Below are 25,011 nucleotides of genomic sequence, written 5' to 3'. Positions count from 1 at the left end.
CTGTGATGAAGTCAGTGCCTCACCAGCTATGAACCTCACCGCACGTCACTGGGGTATACACATATATTTTTAGTCGCATTTGTAAGTAAATTTGTCGCACCGGACACCACTGCCCAGGTAGTTTTTGTTGGAAACACAGGAGGAACTTTTTTGACCCATGTAAGTGGGAAAGTTCCTGCGGTGGAAAAAGCAATCAAGGACCTACTTATATACAGTTTGTGCAGAAAAAAAGAATGCAACTATGAAGCTCAAGGACTATGGACATTTTTGCTCACATTTTAACCTTGGCGGAGAGCTGCGCTCTGAGCGCTATTTTGGTTATGTAAGATATAAACTGTGAAATGAAAGGTTACTTGTAAGCTATGGTCTGACAGAGGTTTCGAATCCCAAAAAAAATCCAAATAACTCTAAGCGGACTGTCTCGATTTTAACACAGCCAAGAGAGGACAACAAAGGTGAGCATCAAATCAAAAATAGTTTTTCTTCCATAGATTCTGGTTAGCATTTTCTACTGCAATATTTGAACCAGTGGTGAAAACGAAAAATAATGCAAATCTAAAAATTGTTATCACTTATAAAGAGCAAAATCTTCCCCTGCCTTTCTTTTGTTTGTTCTCATTTTTTCCTTCCCTAACATCCTCTTCCACTTTCAAATATGTGCCAATGGTCTGATATCAAAGCCCCTAGCCCTAAAGGAGTCCAATTAGGCAAATATGCAAAACCAACATTTCTTACCTGTTGGTGCCTGCTTTTGTGTATTTGGGTTACCCATAATGGCAGCACAGTGGGACAGGGGTTAGTGCATGTGCCTCACAATACGAAGGTCCTGAGCCCGGGATCTTTCTGTGTGGAGTTTGCATGTTCTCCCCGTGACTGCGTGGGTTCCCTCCGGGTACTCCGGCTTCCTCCCACCTCCAAAGACATGCACCTGGGGATAGGTTGATTGGCAACACTAAATTGGCCCTAGTGTGTGAATGTGAGTGTGAATGTTGTCTGTCTATCTGTGTTGGCCCTGTGATGAGGTAACAACTTGTCCAGGAAGTACCCCGCCTACCGCCCGAATGCAGCTGTGATAGGCTCCAGCAACCCCCGCGACCCCGAAAGGGACAAGCGGTAGAAAATGGATGGATGGATGGATGGGTTACCCATAAGTCCCGAAAATTTGAAATCGAACCATGAAAGCATGGCAGAGATATTTATAAAACAATCTTGCCTTCTCGTCAGCAGATATCTCCATGTATGATAGCGGTTTACCAGAAGAGCTTTGCGCCAGTCTGCAATTTTACCCAGTTGTAGTCAATCATTTCCTTATTTTTCTCAATCCTCTTGTCGTGGGGCAGACTGGCTTGTACATGCACATGCATGCTAAAATCCTCCGTTGTTGCCATTTCTAATTTTTTTTAAAGTAGCGTATAGTTCTAACTTGATAAACTCAGTAAATTTGATACGGAAACTAACACCCTCCCCAGATTGTTAATAATCAAATGTAAACAATCAAATGTAGATACTTTTTCTTATGCCTTCTGATTTCTCTCTCTCTCTCTCTCTCTCTCTCTCTCTCTCTCTCTCTCTCTCTCTCTCTCTCTCTCTGTCTCTCTCTCTCGCTCTCTCTCTCGCTCTCTCTCTCTCTCTCTCTCTCTACTACTTGCTGTACATATCCTATCAAGTCAGACCTACACTGTTTCAATATCCATTTCTCTGTTCTCAATTGTTGATCAATCAATCAATCAATCAATCAATCTTTATTTATATAGCCCTAAATCACAAGTGTCTCAAAGGGCTGCACAAGCCACAACGACATCCTCGGTACAAAGCCCACATACGGGCAAGGAAAAACTCACCCCAGTGGGACGTCGATGTGAATGACTATGAGAAACCTTGGAGAGGACTGCATATGTGGGTAACCCCCCCCCCCTCTAGGGGAGACCGAAAGCAATGGATGTCGAGTGGGTCTGACATAATATTGTGAGAGTCCAGTCCATAGTGGATCCAACATAATAGTAAGAGTCCAGTCCATGGTGGGGCCAGCAGGACACCATCCCGAGCGGAGACGGGTCAGCAGCGCAGAGATGTTCCCAGCCGATGCACAGGCGAGCGGTCCACCCCGGGTCCCGACTCTGGACAGCCAGCACTTCATCCATGGCCACCGGACCTGTGCCCCCCCCCTCAAGGAAAAGGGGAGCAGAGGAGAAAAGAAAAGAAACGGCAGATCAACTGGTCTAACAGGGGGGCTATTTAAAGGCTAGAGTATACAAATGAGTTTTAAGATGGGACTTAAATGCTTCTACTGAGGTAGCATCTCTAATTGTTACCGGGAGGGCATTCCATAGTACTGGAGCCCGAATAGAAAACGCTCTATAGCCCGCAGACTTTTTTTGGGCTCTGGGAATCACTAATAAGCCGGAGTTCTTTGAACGCAGATTTCTTGCCGGGACATATGGTACAATGCAATCGACAAGATAGGACGGAGCTAGACCGTGTAGTATTTTATACGTAAGTAGTAAAACCTTAAAGTCACTTCTTAAGTGCACAGGAAGCCAGTGCAGGTGAGCCAGTATAGGCGTAATATGATCAAACTTTCTTGTTCTTGTCAAAAGTCTAGCAGCCGCATTTTGTACCAACTGTAATTTTTTAATGCTAGACATAGGGAGACCCGAAAATAATACGTTACAGTAGTCGAGACGAGACGTAACGAACGCATGAATAATGATCTCAGCGTCGCTAGTGGATAAAATAGAACGAATTTTAGCGATATTACGGAGATGAAAGAAGGCCGTTTTAGTAACACTCTTAATGTGTGATTCAAACGAGAGAGTTGGGTCGAAGATAATACCCAGATTCTTTACTGATTCGCCTTGTGTAATTGTTTGGTTGTCAAATGTTAAGGTGGTATTATTAAATAAATGTCGGTGTTTAGCAGGACCGATAATCAGCATTTCCGTTTTCTTGGCGTTGAGTTGCAAGAAGTTAGCGGACATCCATTGTTTAATTTCATTAAGACACGCCTCCAGCTGACTACAATCCGGCGTGTTGGTCAGCTTTAGGGGCATGTAGAGTTGGGTGTCATCAGCATAACAATGAAAGCTAACACCGTATTTGCGTATGATGTCGCCTAGCGGCAGCATGTAAATACTAAAGAGTGCAGGGCCAAGAACCGAACCCTGAGGAACTCCGCACGTTACCTTAACATAGTCCGAGGTCACATTATTATGGGAGACGCATTGCATCCTGTCAGTAAGATAAGAGTTAAACCACGACAAAGCTAAGTCTGACATACCAATACGTGTTTTGATACGCTCTAATAAAATATTATGATCGACGGTATCGAAAGCAGCGCTAAGATCAAGAAGCAGCAACATAGATGACTCATCAGAATCCATCGTTAGCAGTAGATCATTAGTCATTTTTGCGAGGGCTGTCTCCGTAGAGTGATTTGCCCTGATGATAACAACCAAACCTAATCCCCCCACCCCTCCAGACCCCGGAATGTAAATAATGTAAATAATTCAATGTGATTATCTTGTGTGATGACTGTATTATGATGATAGTATATATCTGTATCATGAATCAAAACGGATTCATAAAGAACAAAAACCCCCAAAAAAAAACAAAAAAAAAAAATTTTTTTTTTACTAGTGGACCCCGACTTAAACAAGTAGAAAAACTTATTCGGGTGTTACCATTTAGTGGTCAATTGTACGGAATATGTACTTCACTGTGCAACCTACTAATAAAAGTCTCAATCAATCAATCAAAAAGCGCTGAAAACTACAACATGGCTGACGGGGTGAAGACGTAGTTGAAGTGGGCTCGGCCTGAAGGAGGGCTTCGCATGTAAATAAGAACGCCCACAAAACGGCGCTTACTGAAGAGACAGTCAGAAAGCGGCCAGGTGTCCCATTATTTTAGTCCATTGAGTGTATGCGGACAGTGTGTTTTCAGCAACTGCAAGGTGGGGGGTTGTGTTTGGTTTGACCTCTGGTTGACCCCAGGCAGGATGTAGCCAGGGAGAGGCAGGGAGGGTTTAACAAGCTCATAGAAGCAGCGTATAGCATCCCACATGGGAGTCATTTGGCCTCCCTTCATGCTCCGTCTCCATCCACTTCTCTCCATCCCTCCCTGTCTGGTTTTGACATGAAAACAAGCTTCAAGTCACTTGGCTCTCTGTCTTAATTGCTCTTGAATGTCCGCCGAGGTGGCGACGTGTGCTGGCTTCCCTTACTTTCTGCCACCTCGTGTATATTTATAGCTCTTAAAGCTTCGGTCCAGCAGGAGTCGTCAGGTGACTTGGAAAGCCAACCGTCTGTCAGTCTAATCTCGGCAGGTTGATTTAGCTAATACACGTCTGCACTGACTGCACGTGTGATTGATGGCACTTTAACCTTCATACTGCTCAGTTTGTCTTTTGATTGTCAGATCCTTAGGACATGTGCAGTAGGTTGATAAAAGTAACAGTAACTTGGACCAACAATGGCAATAAATACTCCAACTCTGTCTTGTCCTCAAAGCTGGTTCACCACTTGTATATACTGTCAAGGATTCCAGGATCCATTAGTCTAGCCAGCATAATGTTATTAGTAAGAGGGACTCATTGATCTTAAGACAAATGCATTTCCTGTTTGCATTATGCAAAGCAGCTGCTGAGCTATTGTGGTGGAAGAACTCCACCTCGTCGGAATGAAAACCTTCTGCAATGAGATAAACCAGCCAGCAGTTGGATGTCAGCCGCCTTCCTGTGACTAGAAAACAGGAATTACTGTCATGCTGTTGTGACAGGCTGTTTCCCATGGCCTCGCTGTCTTTTGTTCAGTCGTTTTGAGTTGCTCGCATGTTTTCCTACGCCACTCCGACTAAAACAAAAGTCCCACTGAATTTTACCAAGACATTTCGGATGATTCCATGTAGAGCTGGGCGATATGGACCAAAAAGTCAGTGGAGAACAAGGAACACAACAAATAAGTTGCATTTGGTAATTTTAACGTGAAATAAATTATATCGATATCACGATATTTTCTTAGTTCATATCTTGTTTAAAAGTGTATCGATATATCTTACAAACTCGATATATCGCCCAGCCCTAATTCCAAGCTTCTATGGGAGAACCGTTTTGGAAAGGTTTTTTTCCACTGTGACCGCTCCTCAGTGCACAAAACACAGCCTGGATTAGCTTCATGTGCATGAACAACTATGGCCAAAATTATAATCACAATTATTTTTATCTACATTGAAATCGTGGTTATTAATCACGATTATTTATTATGTTCGGTAGGGATGTTAGGATAAACAGTCTTAATGATAACCGCGGTAAAACTCCCGACGGTTAGTATTGTTGTTTTAAATTAAAATGATCAAAAAACAGTGACTGATAACTGCACTTTAATAAACTCACAGACTGACTGGCGCCAGCTTGCAAGCTTAAATGCTAACATGAAAACAAGAAATATTAACGCCTTTCCCCATTAGGAAACGACATACCCCAATCTAAAATGATATAAACACATTTTTGTCCTCAAAATTCCACAGACTACACCCCATAATGACAATGTGAAAAGGTTTTTTGAAAGTTTTACTAGTTTTACCGAGCTATATCGGGGCGGTATAGCTCGTTTGGTAGAGTGGCCATGCCAGCAACTTGAGGGTTGCAGGTTCAATCCCCGCTTCTGCCATCCTAGTCACTGCCGTTGTGTCCTTGGGCAAGACACTTTACCCACCTGCTCCCAGTGCCACCCACCCTGGTTTAAATGTAACTTAGATATTGGGTTTCACTATGTAAAGCGCTTTGAGTCACTAGAGAAAAGCGCTATATAAATATAATTCACTTCACATTACTGTCTGAGCAGCTAATCTATTCAATTGTACACATTGGACTTACAAGCTGAGCTCTCTTAGGACATTGTGTTCAATCCATACTCAGAGGAATACGAGACGGAGGTGTTTTCACAGCGCGTTCAAAGACCGCTGAACTTAGTAGGACGCCACAATGCCTGCCAGAAATAATATATATTAATACATTTGATTTGATTTAAATAAATGTTAAAGTGCTACAGTACAAACCAATATTAAAAACAATAAACTATTGTGACAGATGAAATACTAAGACTAAAACACTATCAGTGAAGCATAAGAAACACAAAACATGCAAAATAGTGGGTTTTCTAAAAGTGTGCGCATTTATTTTAGATATTTAAAAAAAAAATGTTCAAAAAAATTCAGTGTGTGAATTAGCACAATAATAATAAGCAATATTTACAGAATAAATAATTGTTTGCCTCATCTTTGTGATGCCCCATCTGGCCCATATCTAAAATCGCTACTGCCCCAGCCATTACCCATTTAACTATTTAGACCAGGGGTCACCAACGCGGTGCCCGCGGGCACCAGGTCGCCCGTAAGGACCAGATGAGTAGCCCGCTGGCCTGTTCTAAAAATAGCTCAAATAGCAGCACTTACCAGTGAGCTGCCTCTATTTTTTACATTTTATTTATTTACCAGCAAGCTGGTCTCGCTTTGCTCGACATTTTTAATTCTAAGAGACACAAAACTCAAATAGAATTTGAAAATCCAAGAAAATATTTTAAAGACTTGGTCTTCACTAACTGACAAAGAAATAGATAACAGATTTGGTGTCCAGTTCAAAGTGTGACATGATTTATTTAAAAATTTGAGAGTTGACTTTTGTATTTTACATGAGTTATTATTTGTACAAACATGGTGCAAAGTAATTCATGATTTGTTAAAAAATGTTAGTGGCTAGCTAGTTAAAATGGGATATTGTGATTTCACAAGACTGTCTTAGAAGTGATCATTTGAAAATGTTCAATTTGAAAAATGTGCACTTAGAGAAAATATAAAAATAAAGTGTTGCATATTGATATTTATCTGTTTCTATATATATTTATTGTGAGAAATCATTAAGATGGTCAGTGTTTCCACAAAGATAAATATCATTAATTATTAATAATAACAGAGTTAAAGGTAAATTGAGCAAATTGGCTATTTCTGGCAATTTATTTAAGTGTGTATCAAACTGGTAGCCCTTTGCATTAATCAGTACCCAAGAAGTAGCTCTTGGTTTCAAAAAGCTTGGTGACCCCTGATTTAGACTAACTTAAATGTATTGATAATAGTAGTTTATGGGAGTGCGGAAAGGGAAAGTAGATCAGAACTTGCGTGCTTCCTTCACAATTCATTATTGAGTATAGTGCATCACTCAGGAAAGTGCTTCTTGTTTCTTTGAAGTAAAGTGAATTATATTTATATAGCGCTTTTCTCTAGTGACTCAAAGCGCTTTACATAGTGAAACCCAATTATCTAAGTTACAGTGTGGGTGGCACTGGGAGCAGGTGGGTGAAGGGTCTTGCCCAAGGACACAACAGCAGTGACGAGGATGGCAGAAGCGGGGATCGAACCCAGAACCCTCAAGTTGCTGGCACGGCCGCTATACCAACCGAGCTATGCCGCCCCTTTGGCGCAGAAATACCAATGTTATTCCATACTGGATCCATGACACCTTACAATGCACTGTTAGGACTTAGACTTAGACTTAGAAATCTTTATTGTCCCCGAGGGGCAAATTGATTTGCAGAAGTAGTCATTAAAAAACAAGGTTCAACAGTAAAATGAGGTACAACAGTAAAAAACAAGGTGCAACAGTAAAAACAAAGTACAACAGTAAAAACAAGGTACAACAGTAAAACAAGGTACAAATACATAAAATACATACAACATACAAACCATCAGGAAAGCATTGAGCTAAAAACTAAAAACTAAAAACATTTGTAAAACAATAAAAACTAATCATCACACGTCGCTTCCCACTAAAGTGACTGCATAGCAGCTAAGCTTGTTTAAGAAGCTCATCTATAAAGTCAACAGCTGAGGGAACAAAGGATCTTATGTATCTGTTGTTTTTGGCCTTTCTATTAGTGGGGGCGTACCTGCATCCTGAGGGTAAGAGTCTAAACTCTGAGAAGAGAGGGTGCTGAGGGTTGACCAGAATTGCCTTTGCCTTCTGGATGACTCTGGCCTGATAGATCTGGTTCAGGGGGTTCAAGGTAGTGCCTATGGTCTTTTGGCACACCTTGATTATACCACCCAATCTATTTTTATTGGCCACACTGAGGTTACCAAACCAGGAAGTAATGGAGTAAGTTAAAATAGATTCAATACAAGATGAATAGAACATCCTCATCAGTGTCCTATCAACCTGAAAGCCCCTCAGTCTCCTCAAGAAAAACAGCCTCTGATTGGCCTTCTTACAAATACGGTCAGTGTTGGCATCAAAGGTCAATTTATTGTCTAAAATTGTGCCTAGATACTTGTAATCACGGACTATCTCAACAGCAGAGCCATTAATGAGAATGGGTGCTTTGGCAGGGGGATCACGGCGAAAGTCAATGTACATCTCCTTCGTTTTATCGCCATTAAGTTCCATGTACACACCATTTTACGAAGTGCTCCAGAACAGGACCGTGGTCTAACTCTTTGTCCTGCAGGAGGCTGACTATGACTGAGTCGTCGGCAAACTTAATAATGTACCTTGACTGAAGTGTGCTCTGACAGTCATTTGTGTACAGTACAAACAGCAGGGGGGACAGGACCCGTCCCTGGGGTGATCCTGTGGAGCATAAGCGAGCATCAGACAGTGTACTATTAACACGGGTCCTCTGTGATCTTGAGGTGAGAAAGTCCACTAGCCAGCATTTAGTACCAAAGTCAATATTGGACATATTCAGCATAGGATTCAAGGAGTGTAATATTAGTAGTACAGTCTAGATTGGAATCCTGCCCTCATTTTGCTCCGAACCTAAAGTTAGACAGAGAGAAATGATGTAATTCAAGTATTACCACAGCAGGAGGGTTGTTAGGGTTTAATAGTGTGCTTTTATTGGATTGATCTAGAGCCACTACTGTCCTGAGGCGTACATGATGATGGATTTGTTGGTAAATAGAGAGTGGCATCTCACTGATAGTGACTCTGTGGACAGACAACATCTGACCCTGTAAGCCTCATATTCGGTTCTCTCATGCGACAGTCAAAAATGTAGACATCCTTCAAATGTTTGCTCGGTGACAAGTGTCGATGCTCTCGCAGAGCTGAGGAATGGTCCCATGACAACCTATCTTTGTGCTACTCAGATCAGTGAAGCTATTATGCAGCCATTGTGTTTTGCCCCCAGAGCAAGCGGGGACAGATGCTGATTAAATAGTAGGCGCTTTATCTCGGGATAGTAGTCACCCGCAAATGACCACGAAGAAGCGCTGCTTCAAAGAACGCACCTCGGGTGAGCAAATATTTTCAGTCTTCAAAACTAAGCCCGTAGAAACTTTCAGATGCATGCACACGTTCACTTTTGTCAGAGAGGTTTTAATGTGGCAAAGTTTCCATTGTGATTATAGTTCACGTGGTGAAGAAATGCTTGAAATCCTAAATGCTTAAATTGATTTACCTAAACCTCACATAATAAGAGAGGTAATAGGAGAAATCTCTTTGAAATCTGAAGACTTATTATACACTGTATGGTAACCTTTATTTTTTACTTTAATAATGATTCTATCAGCCATCATGAATCGACCAATTTTTGTGAATAGGTATGTGATCGCCACTGACAATTAATGCCTTCAATGCCGATCCCCTCTGACTGACACTACTTCTATTTTTGTGTCTCTCGGCTGACAAGTGACTGGCAGCTTAGTATGTCTCTATACACAGTGTGAAGCCGCTCCACTAATATTAATCACCTCCATTACGGCAAATGAACATTTCTTAGTAGTTTAAATATTATTATCACTGGAAGATGAGGCTAAACATGTTACACATTGAGCGCAAGCCAGGAGCAGAGATGCTCATAGCTAAACTAACCACAGAAGCTAACTTTGAACAACTCCAAGAAATATGTGCTTGGTAAACTTTAAGAAGTAGAGATGTAACAGCATAAATTAAGCCTTATTTCTATACCCCAGAAGCTGAAAATTCACCAATTTGCCATTTTCCCAAGGGTTTCTCTGGAAAAAAAAAAAAACTATAGAAAAGCGATTTGTTTTGAAAATTAAATTATTCAAACGAGCGTCTGACAAAGTTACATTTGTTTCACCATATAGTAAGCAGTAAACCAATGTTTGACAATATTATTTACACAAGTCAAGCGCTTCCTCCGATTTCCATAACCGTAGCAGGCGGTCTGCTCCTCAGAGGGAGCATTCGCCGCAAATCTGCCTAATCACCAGATGTCTGCTCACCAATGCATAATTCATCTGATTGTTATTGCACATTTGCCAAAAAAAAAAAAAAAAGCAGTGATTCTATGTATATTTAATCAAGCCGTGGCAATAAAGGAGAATTAGCATGTATGTGTGCACTAAGGTAGTGAACTGCCTCTTATCAGCATGTTGTTAATGTGTGTTTCCACTCATAAATAGCTCTTGAAGCGTTTAGTACAAAGACTGAAAACAGATGATGCCACCCTATTGACTCTGATATTGTTTACACCAGTGTTTCTTAACCAATGTTGTCCCGAGAGGGCCTCCAATAAGATATCTGTTTCTCAGCTGTGGTCTGTATGGGCCCGCAGTGGTTGTCAGTTGTAATACACTTTTCCACCACTTGTGGCAGTAATGACAGCATCAAACAAACATCTGGAGCTTAAGTCATAGAGAAGTTTCTTAAGCGCAAACATCATGACTAAAGTGGTGAAGCTGTATTTTCAGTCACACTTTCATTTATTGACAGTTTAATTAAGAAACATATTCATTGTTACTTTTATTTATTTATTTTATAAGTGTATGTACAGCATACCTTGAGACCTCCGATTTCGGGAGGTGGGGTAGGGGGGCGTGGTCGGGGTGGGGCGGGGGCGTGGGTGGGGGCGTGGCTAAGAGGGGAGGAGTATATTTACAGCTAGAATTCACCAAGTCAAGTATTTCATATATATATATATATATATATATATATATATATATATATATATATATATATATATATATATATAAGAAATACTTGACTTTCAGTGAATTCTAGCTATATATATATATATTTATTTTATTATATATATATATATATATATATATATATATATATATATATATATATATATATATATATATATGTATAAATAAAAGAAATACTTGAATTTCAGTGTTCATTTATTTACACATATACACACACATAACACTCACCTACTCATTGTTGAGTTAAGGGTTGAATTATCCATCCTTGTTCTATTCTCTGTCACTATTTTTCTAACCATGCTGAACACCCTTTCGCAGGTACCCAGAAAGGTTTCGAGTACCACCAAAAAAACAGAATCTCTGAAGACAGTATACAAATCTGTGTTAAAGGTGTACAAATACTGTTTGTATAATAAGCATGTTATTGTTTACAAATGAGGGTTAAGAGTTCAGTTCTAAAAAAAAAAAAAAAAGAAGGTGGCTTAAGTACAGTTTTTTTTTGGGGGGGGGGGGGGGGGGTGGTTGGGGGCGTGGTTAAGAGGGGAGGAGTATATTTACAGCTAGAATTCACCAAGTCAAGTATTCCATATATATATATATATATAAGAAATACTTGACTTTCAGTGAATTCTTGCTTTATATATATATATATATATATATATATATATATATATATATACATATATATATATATATATATATACATATATATATATATATATATATATAAAAGAGAAATACTTGAATTTCAGTGTTCATTTATTTACACATATACACACACATAACACTCATCTACTCATTGTTGAGTTAAGGGTTGAATTGTCCATCCTTGTTCTATTCTCTGTCACTATTTTTCTAACCATGCTGAACACCCTCTCTGATGATGCATTCTGCTTCGTCTCCTTGTTGTGTGCTCAGTTGTGCACTGCACTCTCTAAAAGCCGTAGATGTTAATGTCACATATGCATGTACAGTAGATGGCAGTATTGTCCTGTTTAAGAGTGTCACAACATTGCTGTTTACGACAGACGAACTGCTTTGCGGTAGACGAAAACGTGACTGCTGTTGTGTGTTGTTGCCGCGCTGGGAGAACATTAATGAAATTGCCTAACAATAAACCCACATAAGAAACCAAGAACTCGCCCTCGATCATTCTACAGTTATAGCGTGATTGGGCAGGCATGCTGTTTATATTGTGGGAAAGCGGACGTGAAAACAGGCTGTCGACACGTCACTCAGGTCCGCCTGAATTTCGGGAGATTTTCGGGAGAAAATTTGTCCCGGGAGGTTTTCGGGAGAGGCGCTGAATTTCGGGAGTCTCCCGGAAAATCCGGGAGGGTTGGCTAGTATGCATCTTAGTGACATCATGCACAAAAGTGCACTAATAGCTTGTTTTAAAATGTCTCTGACAATCTTGCACTTTCTGTTTTGAAATGACATGAATGTTTGTGCCACTGCTTAATAACTGTTTAATAAATACAGTTTTGGTAAATTTACTTAGTTGTGATTTCCCTCTCTGCATGAAAGTTTAAAATGAGCATATATTAATGCAGTATGAACAAGAATGATTTAATGTAGACACATAGAATCATCATACTGCTGTGATTATATGCATCAAGTGTTCATTCAAGGCTAAGGCAAAATATCGAGATATATATCGTGTATCGTGAAATGGCCTAAAAATATTGAGATATTAATAAAAGGCCATATCGCCCAGCCCTAATGTACAGTTATTTTTCATCAGTTGATTATGAGTCCCTTCTTTTGCAGTATATTTGGTTAGTATTTATTTTTCTAATCAGCCTGACTTAAGCCTTGTGTGTTAATAAATAATATTTTTTTAATTAACACATGATTTCATATCATTTCACAAGGTTGTAAACTGTAAGTCAGTTAGATGTAATTATTGATTGTGATTCAAATCAAGAGTAAGATTACTCTTTTACACTTTAAGTGTTGATATTTAAGTGGGCCCCGGGACCCTCTGAGGTCAAAAAGGTTAAGAAACTAGACTCATCCCACTGTGTTTCCTCAGATGACAGTGCGTCCGCATCCAGCAGCATGGAAGTCACGGACCGCATCGCCTCCCTGGAGCAGAGGGTCCAGATGCAGGAGGACGAGATCCAGCTGCTCAAGTCCGCTCTGGCCGACGTGGTCCGCAGGCTCAACCAATCTGAGGAGCAGCAGGCCATGAGCTCACGACGAGGGCCCACTAAAGGTGACGAGATACACAACACGGGGCCGGACCTTCTGTTCTGCTGGCAATGTTGCCTGTTGGCTGTGGATGGTTGATCTGTTTTTTTTCCTGGACTGAGTTGTGTTGTGTGTGTATTATGCGTCATGTGCGTGTAGAGCCTACTTTGATGAGAAAGTCTCCCTCAGCAGACAGCCATGTTGGGAAGTCAGGTAGGCTTGTCTGTCTGCACCGACAAGGCCTGGTGGTGTTTGTGTGAGCGAGCACATTTCCATCACTGCCTGCTAGAATTTTGTCGATTTGTGTTTCTTTTGATACACACTGACTTTTGATATCACACTGTTGTTATTTCCCCCCCCACAATGAACCAATATATCATTATCCGTCATTTCAGCTAAATGTACGATACGTTTCTGTCGGCCAAAAATGAATATAAATACCATATCAAGACAGGACCTTACATCTAGTAATGTTTTTAGAAAATGTGTAATTACTTCAATATTAAAGACACAAAAACTCTAAATTACTTCAGTTTAGGGTTGCGCGATATAGGCGATATAAATTATATTGATTTTGCAGAGGATAGAGCTTTTAATGCTATTGCTATATTGTGATAATTTAAGTTAAAGTTAAATTAACACTAGGTGTGGTAAAATTACTCTCTGCATTTGACCCATCACCCTTGTTCCACCCCCTGGGAGGTGAGGGGAGCAGTGAGCAGCAGCAGTGGCCGCGCTCGGGAATCATTTTGGTGATTTAACCCCAAATTCCAACCCTTCATGCTGAGTGCCAAGCAGGTAGGTAATGGGCAGAGGTTGGTAGAGTAGCCAGAAATTGTACTCAAGTAAGAGTACTGTTACTTTAGAGATGTATTACTCAAGTAAAAGTAAGGAGTAGTCACCCAAATATTTACTTGAGTAAAAGTAAAAAGTACGTTGTGAAAAAACTACTCAAGTACTGAGTAACTGATGAGTAAACTGTTTGTTTAATGATGACAGCAACAAATAATGCACAAAAACATAAACATAGCAATGAGCAAATTCAGAGCCAGGAATATCTCTTAATCAACTAAAACAATAATATATAATAAATAATAATACAATAACTTAAAAAAAAATTAAGGCAAATTGAGCCACAATAACTTAACAGCACCATAGGCTCAGTAGGCAGAGATTACAAAGGAAAATAACAAGTTAGCCTTTACGCAAACCATAAACTGATAGGTGTGGGCTGCACCTGAGAACACACTGTGCACTTCTGATTGGTGTTTGTATGCATGCGTGAGTGTGTGCGCGACTGTGCGTGCGTGTGTGTGTGTCTCTGTCTGTCTGTCTATGAGGTTGCAGTGCGTTAACAAATGTCCCCACACGATGTACATTTGACAATGATTCATAGCAGGGAAGCTAACAACAGCCTACGGTGACAGCCAAAATATCTACTAACGTTACTTACCACGATGTGCTTCCTCAAATTTGACGTTGAGTTCATGTAAGCTTAAGCTTGTTGTTTGCCGCTGAAACTTTATGTGCAGTTAATCATGTGACCGCCTGGCTCTGTTTGATTGGTAAAACGGAGTCAAACGTCACCAGTGACTGTATTTGATTGGTGAAACGCAGGCATGCGATAGATCCTACTTTGAAGGTCTGACAAACCAAAACAAACAAAGCGTGCATTAACAGATCGATAAAAATCAGTAGCGAGCTGAATGTAGATAAATGGAGCGGAGTAAAAGTAGCGTTTCTTCTGTATAAATATACTCAAGTAAAAGTAAAAGTATGTTGCATTAAAACTACTCTTAGAAGTACAATTTATCCCAAAAGTTACTCAAGTAGATGTAACGGAGTAAATGTAGCGCGTTACTACCCACCTCTGGTAATGGGTCCCATTTTTATAGTCTTTGGTATGACTCGACCGGGGTTTGAACTCACGACCTAATGCATGTTGATGTCACATTCTCGCTGTGTCCCTCCCCAGTGCAAAGCCATCTCTAAGTCAGCAATCCTTGCCTCCATGGCAGCAAATAAACTATGTTTCTTACAAGTATTATTATCACTGGATGACGAGGAATAGTTAAACATGCTGCACTACACATCGTAGGAAGATATGCTAAGCTAGACCTCTTGAATGTAAACTAATCTAGGCGGATTGATAGAAATATTGACAGTAACGATACAAAGTATAGTATCAGTATATGGTTAGATTGATATTTCTTCTCATCAAAACATATTTTGTCATTTTTGTTATTGTTTTTCAAGCTCAGGTACAAGTCCCTGTCTGGACACAGGAAGAATTTAAGGGCAAAAATCTAAGGATTTAAAAGAGCCAATAGTAGGAAATTATTTGAATATTTAATGGATATTTTTAAACCACCATCCTGCGTTTTTATCAAAGTATAATTGTGTTGAAAAAATAATTAATTCAATGATCTTGAACATTTTAAGTATCAGCTTTGGTAGGACCAATACTACCCCTGTAACTACTTGGTATTAGATCGATGTACCGTATCCAAATGTGTCATATTACCCAAAACTAATGTAAAGTATCAAACAACAGAATATGTGTTTATTACATTTTAACAGAAGCGTAGGTTGAAACAAATAACCAGATATCAACAGTAAATTAGCAAATAGATTAATAATAGCTTTGAGAAAATAGTAAAATCAGAAATGATGCAATATGTTACTGCATAGCTTAGCATCCAAATTAGGACCCTCTGTAACCTGTTTTGAAATGGCTGTATTATTATTTATATACCAAATAATATAGTGATATACTGTATATTGTTTCCGCAAGAGGCTGCAATATCCATCCCATCCATCCATTTTCTACCGCTTCTCCCTTACGGGGTCGCAGCCAAATATATGTCATGTATATCGTCTGTGTCATGTGACCCTACTCGGAAGATAAAGTGGAGAGAATGCAGGATTACAAACCTCACTCCATTCACTTTTCACCCATCTGAATTATAAGTTATATACTTATGGAATTACACAGCTGGACAGATATCATCCAACATAAGATCAATCATATTACACATAATTGATAGGCTATCAATGTTGCCAAGCTCATCTACAGTCGTGGTCAAACGTTTACATACACTTGTAAAGAACATAATGTCATGGCTGTCTTGAGTTTACAATCATTTCTACAACTCTTATTTTTTTGTGATAAAGTGATTGGAGCACATACTTGTTGGTCACAAAAACATTCATGAAGTTTGGTTCTTTTATGAATTTATTATGGGTCTATTGAACATGTGACCAAATCTGCTGGGTCAAAAGTATACATACAGCAATGTTAATATTTGGTTACATGTCCCTTGGCAAGTTTCACTGCAATAAGGCGCTTTTGGTAGCCATCCACAAGCTTCTGGTTGAATTTTTGACCACTCCTCTTGACAAAATTGGTGCAGTTCAGCTAAATGTGTTGGTTTTCTGACATGGACTTGTTTCTTCAGCATTGTCCGCACGTTTAAGTCAGGACTTTGGGAAGGCCATTGTAAAATCTTCATTCTAGCCTCATTTAGCCATTCCTTTACCACTTTTGACGTGTGTTTGGGTCATTGTCCTGTTGGAACACCCAACTGAGACCAAGACCCAACCTCCGGGCTGATGATTTTAGGTTGTCCTGAAGAATTTGGAGGTAATCCTCCTTTTCCATTGTCCCATTTACTCTCTGTAAAGCACCAGTTCCATTGGCAGCAAAACAGGCCCAGAGCATAATACTACCACCACCATGCTTGACAGTAGGCTTGGTGTTCCTGGGATTAAAGGCCTCACCTTTTCTCCTCCAAACATATTGCTGGGTATTGTGGCCAAATAGCTCAATTTTTGTTTCATCTGACCAAAGAACTTTCCTCCAAAAGGTCTTATCTTTGTCCATGGGATGTCAGATGAAACAAAAATTGAGCTGTTTGGCCACAGTACCCACCAAACTTCATGAATGTTTTTTGTGACCAACAAGTATGTGCTCCAATCTCTATATCACAAAAAAATAAGAGTTGTAGAAATGATTGGAAACTCAAGACAGCCATGACATTATGTTCTTTACAAGTGTATGTAAACTTTTAACCACGACTGAATGTGAGCGTTGCCTCCCATAAGTGCAGAGGTATGACAATAAAGATGTAGATTTTGGCCTCCAAGATGACGAAGGTTGCGGCAGCTGCTCGGGTTGAGAGCAGCTGCATGACTCAGGGATTTTTTCTTTTTAACGCTTTACTGCTCCTGCAAGACAGCAGGCTGCCTGTAACACAGCAATCCTAAAAGACAAACACACGCTCACTTTCTTGAACGCACTGCACAATTACAACCCCTCCTACCCTGCAATTAGGACAATGGTGGGAGTGCAGCGCCTCTTACCCCGAGAAACTGTCTATGAAATATTTATCGCCACAGAAAAAGCTGCATCTGGTTTTTTTTGTTTTTTTTTCTATATTCTCGCTTTGGCTGCTGTCACGTGGATTTGTGTGTGCATGCGCCTTTTTAGTGTTAATGGTCCATGCTGTGTTTGCATGGATCATTTGTTGCAGTTGATTGAAACAGAACAGTGTTACGAAATGAAAAATTGTCTTTCTTTGTTTATGAGCTCATTTTATCACAAAGGAAGCGTTTGGCTCCCTTTTTTGTCTCAAAGGAGCGAGATCTGAGTACTTTAAAAATAGCAGACATGTTCTAAGGTTGCTTTATTCTCATATTTTTTTCCAGCCCGGCCGATGATCGCCACCCTGCCATTACGACCCTCGGTGAACAACGGGACCATCGTACCAAAGAAAAGTGGTGGCACTCTGCCATCCCCATCTGGTTCTGGATCCAGAAAGGACACCAGCGCGCCATCTAGCAGAAGGTGAGCAAATTCAAATGAATGTAATCAAATTCCCAGGGGGATTGAACTTCGCCATGTTGTAGGGTCATGTATTTTTACATTTTGCAGACATTCTACTTGTCCCCAGACATTTAAAGGTCCTGTCACACCACTATGTCTAATAATGATCTTTTTTTTTTTTTACCATAAATGCTCACATCTAGCACTTTGTCACCCGAAGCCACTGACATTTCTCAAGGCTCGTATACAACAGAAGAGTGTTTTTCTGCATGTGTTCATGCATAATTAGGGTGCAAATGTTAACAGAGAAACAAAACCCACCTCATATCCACGGATGACATTTCCATAATGAGATGAACCCCAGCACACTGCATTGACATATTTGATATTGCCATAATTAATGATAAACTCCTGACGGTTTCATTAAACTAATCACTAGCTAGTTTAAATGCTAGCATGAATACCATTTAAGATCAGTTGCGTGTGTTTTCCTAAGATTTAAAGGGGCCCTAAACGTCCCATAAAAAACAGAATGTTTTCTTCTACTGAAAACAAATATTTTGTCTTAATTTGTGCACTTAGAAATACAGCATGATGCTTACTCTATGGCAGGGGTGTCCAAAGTGCGGCCCGGGGGCCATTTGCGGCCCCGCAGGTAATTTTTTTAACGGCCCCACGGCACATTCTAAAAATACGATTAAAAAAATAAAAAAACATAAAAAGTGGTATAAAAGAGAAAACTGGTGAAATTTAACAAGAAAATGTTGCAATGTTGACTCTAATAACACAAAGCTGCCATGCAGGCTGCTTCTTTCTTTATAAAATAATAATGAATCAAAATCAATGTTATTATGAATTATTAACCTATTCAAGGCTCCAATTACGTCACATTAAATATTCCACTTTGAGATATTTTTGGGGGAAAGTGTTGCATATTTTGTGTTTGCCATTTAAAAAACTAAGTTGTTTTTTTGTTTTTTTAAAAAGAAGGGCCTAAAATGAACAAACAAAAACATAAACAACAGTGAAACGTATAATTGACGGAGAGATCTGAAGTTGATCTTGAGACTATTGTGTTAAAAGTAAAAAGAATGTATGATTTATTTTTTTAAACTGTACTAAGCAGGAACCTTTAGGATCCCCGATAATTTTAGTGGGACTTTTTTTTTCAGTGTCATTGTTAAAAATAAAATAAATAAAGAATTAAAATCAATGTTGTTATAAGTTATTGACCTTTTTAAGGCTCCATTCATTATATAATCTGAAATAGTCCACTTAACAAATGTATGGGGTGAAAATATTGCATATTTTGTGTTTTTCCCATAAAAAATTAGGGTTTTCTTTGACAAAAAGCGCATTAAGCATAAATCTTTAAAAACATCATATAGACGGATAGACCTAATGTTGATCTAGAGATTTAAACCTTAAATAATAATAAAAATAATAATACTGAATCATGACACATTTTTAATATTTTTATGACCAAAACCCTTTGGGGTCCCCAGGATCAAGCCTGAGTGGAGGCCTAAATGTATATTTTTATACATGTATTGTATTGGTTTTTAAAATAAAAAATATCAAAACGGCCCCCGCTTGTTTTGATTTTTCAGTGTGCGACCCACAGTGGAAAAAGTTTGGACACCCCTGCTCTATGGTTTACATACATGACTGCACATGGGCAGACTTCATCCTGGGAGACAAATGTTTCTTCTGCCAAGGAAAATATATATTATTAAATATAAATAAATATATTGTGTCTGTTTTTCCATTGACTTTTTCAATGAAAATTTATCAAAAGTTTTTAGCGTGTTTATAAGTACTTTTTGAACACATTCAACAATACCAAGATCATTTTTGTTACAATATTCATGATATTAAATTTTCATATCGGTACATCCTTAGTTTTTTATCTTTGGACCGATCTCTTGTTTCTGCGTCAAGCTGCAGATAATTGTGTTGCCCTAAACTCACTGTAAGTTATAGTTAAAAAGTTAAAGTTAAGGTACCAATGATTGTCACACACACACTAGGTGTGGTGAAATTTGTCCTCTGCATTTGACCCATCCCCTTGTTCACCCCCTGGGAGGTGAGCGGAGCAGTGGGCAGCAGCATTGCCGCGCCCGGGAATCATTTCTGGTGATTTAACCCCAAATTCCAACCCTTGATGCTGAGTGCCATGCAGGGAGGTAATGGGTCCCATTTTTATAGTCTTTGATATGACTCGGCCAGGGTTTGAACTCACAACCTACTGATCTCAGGGCGGACACTCTAACCACTAGGCCACTGAGTAGGTGAATAAAATAAATAGAAGTTGTAATATTTGCAAGAAATGTAGTGCAAGGAAAATGTCAGTCAGCGCTTCAATTTAGACTTAGACTTAAACAAACTTTATTGATCCACAAGGGAAATTGTTCCACTCAGTAGCTCAGTTACAAAGGATGGAAAGGGTGAGGATGGAAAGGATAATGCAGGTATAAAGTAGACTAAAAATGTACCATAGTAGCAATATAAAGTATAACATATATGTAATATTTATATATTACATATACAGTATATAATATATACTGATATATTATATTATTATTTTATATTATATTTTTATATAATATATACAATATTACAGTATATGTAACAGCTGCACCAAAAAAAAAAAAAGGCAACATAAAATAGAGAGTAGATCCATCAGAAAATATACATTATAAACAAAGAGATGTAGTGAACATAGAAGCGGTCTGGTAATAGACAGATATCATCTATTGCTGTATGGCAGGGGTGTCCAAAGTGCGGCCCCGTGGGCCATTTGCGGCCCGCAGCTCAATTTTTATTGGCCCGCGACCCATCGATATCGATAAACTAAACAGGTCCCAAATTAGAACAAAAAACTATGAAAAATTCAACGGGACCAAATCCCCCAAAAATGGGACCTGAAAACCATAATGGCCGACAACCTGAGCATCTTATTTTGATGATTATTGTCCTGTCATGATGAAAAAGTGTACACTTTTCTTGTGAGACATGATATGTTTTTTGAGTGTACTAAAGCCCTCATAAACGTATTATATATCATTAAATGGTATTATAGCAATATTAGTAAATACAAGCTTACTTTAGAGCACAGTTAACATAAATACAAATAAAAATCCTTATTAAAATAAGCATGAATGATTTTATTGCTTTATCTATAACACAAAGCTAAGATGTAGAAGTGTTTTTCAAATGTCAGCATATGTTCACTTACATTGTTTTGGTTTGAGTATTTTTCAAACATAAAATGTATAAAAGTGGCCCTCGCATCCTTCAATTTTTTTCTATGTGGCCCTCGCTGGAAAATGTTTGGACACCTCTGCCGTATGGCGAGTGATTATACAGCTGGATGGAGTGCGGAATGAAGGATGAGAATTTGGCATCATGTTTGAATTTTGCATTATTTTGCAATATATTTGTCCTCTTATACATTTACTTTTAGGCAGCCATTAGCCAGTCTGCTATTATCCTTGACCTTTCCGACACATAATCACATAGGGGCGGTATAGCTCGGTTGGTAGAGTGGCCGTGCCAGCAACTTGAGGGTTGCAGGTTCGATCCCCGCTTCCGCCATCCTAGTCACTGCTGTTTTGTCCTTGGGCAAGACACTTTACCCACCTGCTCCAAGTGCCACCCACACTGGTTTAAATGTAACTTAGATATTGGGTTTCACTGTAAAGCGCTTTGAGTCACTAGAGAAAAAGCGCTATATAAATATAATTCACTTCACTAATCAACTCCTGTTAGTCTTTTGTTTCAACACAGTGCAAACATGTGTATATAGATTTTGACAGTTAAATGTCAAAGCAACAATTCAGTTTATCTGATCATTATAGCACTAGTCCACACTAAGGGCATGTCCTTGTAACGAATGGGTCGCATGTCTGCAAAGGTCGTGGTTCCAGGATGCAGGGAAGACGGCAGGAAGCAGCGTGCGGGTAAGATGATGAATTATTCTCAGAAGCAAGGCACAAGAACGCAAAGCACATTACCGTAGCATGGTCAAATAACATGACACCAAGCAAACATAAACAGACGCGTTTCACGAACAAGAACGCCAGGTTGAGTGGCGGGCGAGGGAGGTATAAATACCTCTCTGATTAGTGATCGGGAGCAGGTGGGCGTACCGACCACTAAACAGAGGCAGGTGCAGGAAATCAGCGCCCATGGCAACTAAGAATAATAATAACCAAAACAAAACATAATAGGACTTGTCGTGACAGGTCATAACAGTCCTCTTGGTTTTTTGTTTTTACCACAAACTGAATAAATGCTCTAACATAAGAATAAATGTTTACCGTATTTTTCGGACTATATGTCGCAGTTTTTTTTCATAGTTTGGCCGAGGGTGCGACTTATACTCAGGAGCAACTTATGTGTGAAATTATTAACACATTACCGCAAAATATCAAATAATATTATTTAGCTCATTCACGTAAGAGACTAGACGTATAAGATTTCATGGGATTTAGCGATCAGGAGTGACAGATTGTTTGGTAAACGTATAGCATGTTCTATATGTTATAGTTATTTGAATGACTCTTACCATAATATGTTACGTTAACATACCAGGCACGTTCTCAGTTGGTTATTTATGCGTCATATAACGTACACTTATTCAGCCTGTTGTTCACTATTCTTTATTGATTTTAAATTACCTTTTAAATGTCTATTCTTGGTGTTGGGTTTTATCAAATACATTTCCCCAAAAAATGTGACTTATACTCCAGTGCGACTTATATATGTTTTTTCCCTTCTTTATTATGCGTTTTCGGTCGGTGCGACTTATACTCCGGAGCGACTTATACTCCGAAAAATACGGTACTTGTTTTTCACTTTTATTCCAGTCCTTTCCCCCAAATCTGCTATTACTTTATAATAAGATGTGCAGTTTGTCTCCTTTGTCTCTGCCAACCAGAATTCTGTCTCCACTGCTCAGGTGAGCATGTCACTACATTGCTGGCCCTGATCTAACTTTACTAGCTGCTACCGGTCTCCATCCATGACAATAACAGGCTTGTAATACATTCCATTTCCTGTCTAATCAATTGCATTTAAAATGCACAATAATTACTATACTGTACTTGCAGCCCAATATGTATTTTTCTTCCAGGACTAACCCGTAAACAACAGCTTCTCTCCATCTATTTTTAATTCCATTCACGTGCAAAACAAATGAACACAACTAAAGGGAACACAGCCAACTAACCGTTTTAGAATTTGAATCGTTGTTTAGACTGACTCGAGTGGATTAGACTGGCTGGCAAGTGGATTGCTGATGGAGGCCTTTCATTGTGTTAATTAGGCCGGCAGTCTAGAGTGGCCTGATATGCAGACTTTGTCGGGTTTAACAGGTACAAGGGGAGTCAAAAATAAGCACATCTGTAGTATTTTCTGGCTTTGGAGCGATTATGTTCTATATATTTTTCAAAACTGTATAATGTGCGTTAAATAACTCCATCGGAAAATGTTTCCATTTTCTAAGTGCTTTAAAAAATGTTTTTTATTTATTTATAAAGTTTTTTTTGGATAAAGTGTATTACGATAAACATGTTTCACAACAGCAAACATTAGCAACAAATGATGAATTATTTTCTGCTACTTTAAGACTATTGTTCTTAATTGTAGCATAATACATATTTTTATGTGATTAAGTACATTTTAAATACGTTAGTATCTCAACTTAGGGGTTTAATTGGTTCCGTGACGGCGCTCTTACCTCAAAATACTTGTATTTCAAATCAACCTCTCCCATTTAAATTAATTAATTGGTGCTTGGCCCCCCAAAAACAGCACACTCTTAACACGCAAGATGCCTTTTAAAAAGAAAAAAAAATTGAGATAATAAATATTGTATGAGAACAATACAACAGAATGTACTACTTACAACTACATTAGTTTTATGAATTAATGTAATAATAATGAACAGTGGACTTCTACAGTATCTTTTTCTGTTTTCTCCAACAAACACCCCGTCAGCAGCTTTTCCATATTTTCATGGATAAAAGTCTGCCGTTTGTATATTGTTAACATACTTGGCTGGCATTAGACTCGTTCTGCTTCAGCATGGTGCAGACGAGCAGCAATAAACTCAAATTGCTTTGCCAAGTTATGTTTTTGATTACTTATTTCTTTAATTCAATAAATAATATTCTTCTTCTCAGAACTGCCCTTCGCACTCACTCCCTTCCTTCACATGGTTGGAAAAACACAGTTATGTCAATCTCTAGCTACAAGCTAATTCTAGCGTGAAGTTTTTTTGGGGGGCGGAACTTACAAGTTTCACATTGGCATTTGCTCCGCCAACTAATGACTAGGATGCTTGTAACTCAAAGTTTTGCTTGTAACTTAAAGCATAACTATTAGTTGAAAGACAGCTCTTATCTCAAAACACTCTTAAGTTGAGGTACCATTGTATGTAACTCCCCAATTAAGACATTTTACCTTAAAAGGCATTTAAAAACAAATTATTAATATAATGTCTGAGTAATATCTAGGCTACATTATCTAACCCAGGGATGTCAAACTGGTTTTCATTGAGGGCTACGTCGCAGTTATGGCTGCCATCAGAGGGCCGCTTGTAACAGCGAATAATGTATGAATATGCCTCTGGATTTCATTATTAATTACATAAATTGTTTTAAGTAAACTGTCAATTTTACAGTAAAAACTTTACATTTACAAAATTGTTACTGTAAAATAGTGTTGTTTTTTTATTACAACATTTTACGGAAAAAGCTGGCAGCTTAATTGCCAGAATTTTTGTGTTAAATTTACATTGTTTTTTACAGCATTATTTTGTTAATGGAAAAAAAAAAAAAAAAAATTTATTCTGGCAACCTCGCTGCCAGTTTTTCTACCGTTAAAACAAATGTACCGTCTTTCCATTCACAGTAATACACCGTTAAAAACAACAACCGTAAATTTTACAGTCAAAAATTGGCCACTCAGTCAACAGATTTTAACGCAAAAAACAGTAGTCGTTTTTTTCAATTTACAGTAATATGCTGTAAAGAACAACG

The 25,011-nt window shown here is 38.8% G+C and overlaps 1 protein-coding gene across 5 annotated transcripts in view; it reads left to right on the top strand.

Moving 5' to 3' along the window:
• eml1 (EMAP like 1) overlaps positions 1-25,011 on the top strand; it is a 151,276-nt gene that overhangs the window by 85,128 nt on the left and 41,137 nt on the right. For 3 of the 5 annotated variants that reach the window (XM_061968362.1, XM_061968360.1, XM_061968363.1), the window contains exons 2-4: positions 12,983-13,165; positions 13,300-13,353; positions 17,848-17,986. In XM_061968362.1, the coding sequence (XP_061824346.1) occupies positions 12,983-13,165; positions 13,300-13,353; positions 17,848-17,986 (376 nt within the window). The remainder of the gene's footprint in view (positions 1-12,982; positions 13,166-13,299; positions 13,354-17,847; positions 17,987-25,011) is intronic. The other 2 variants (XM_061968361.1, XM_061968364.1) reach the window with 1 other exon arrangement.

This window comes from Nerophis lumbriciformis, linkage group LG08, assembly GCF_033978685.3.
Source record: "Nerophis lumbriciformis linkage group LG08, RoL_Nlum_v2.1, whole genome shotgun sequence".
In the NCBI taxonomy this organism is placed as follows: Eukaryota; Metazoa; Chordata; class Actinopteri; order Syngnathiformes; family Syngnathidae; genus Nerophis; species Nerophis lumbriciformis.
The sequence above is the reverse complement of the archived record's forward strand: the minus strand, read 5'-3'. Positions and strand labels throughout refer to the sequence as shown.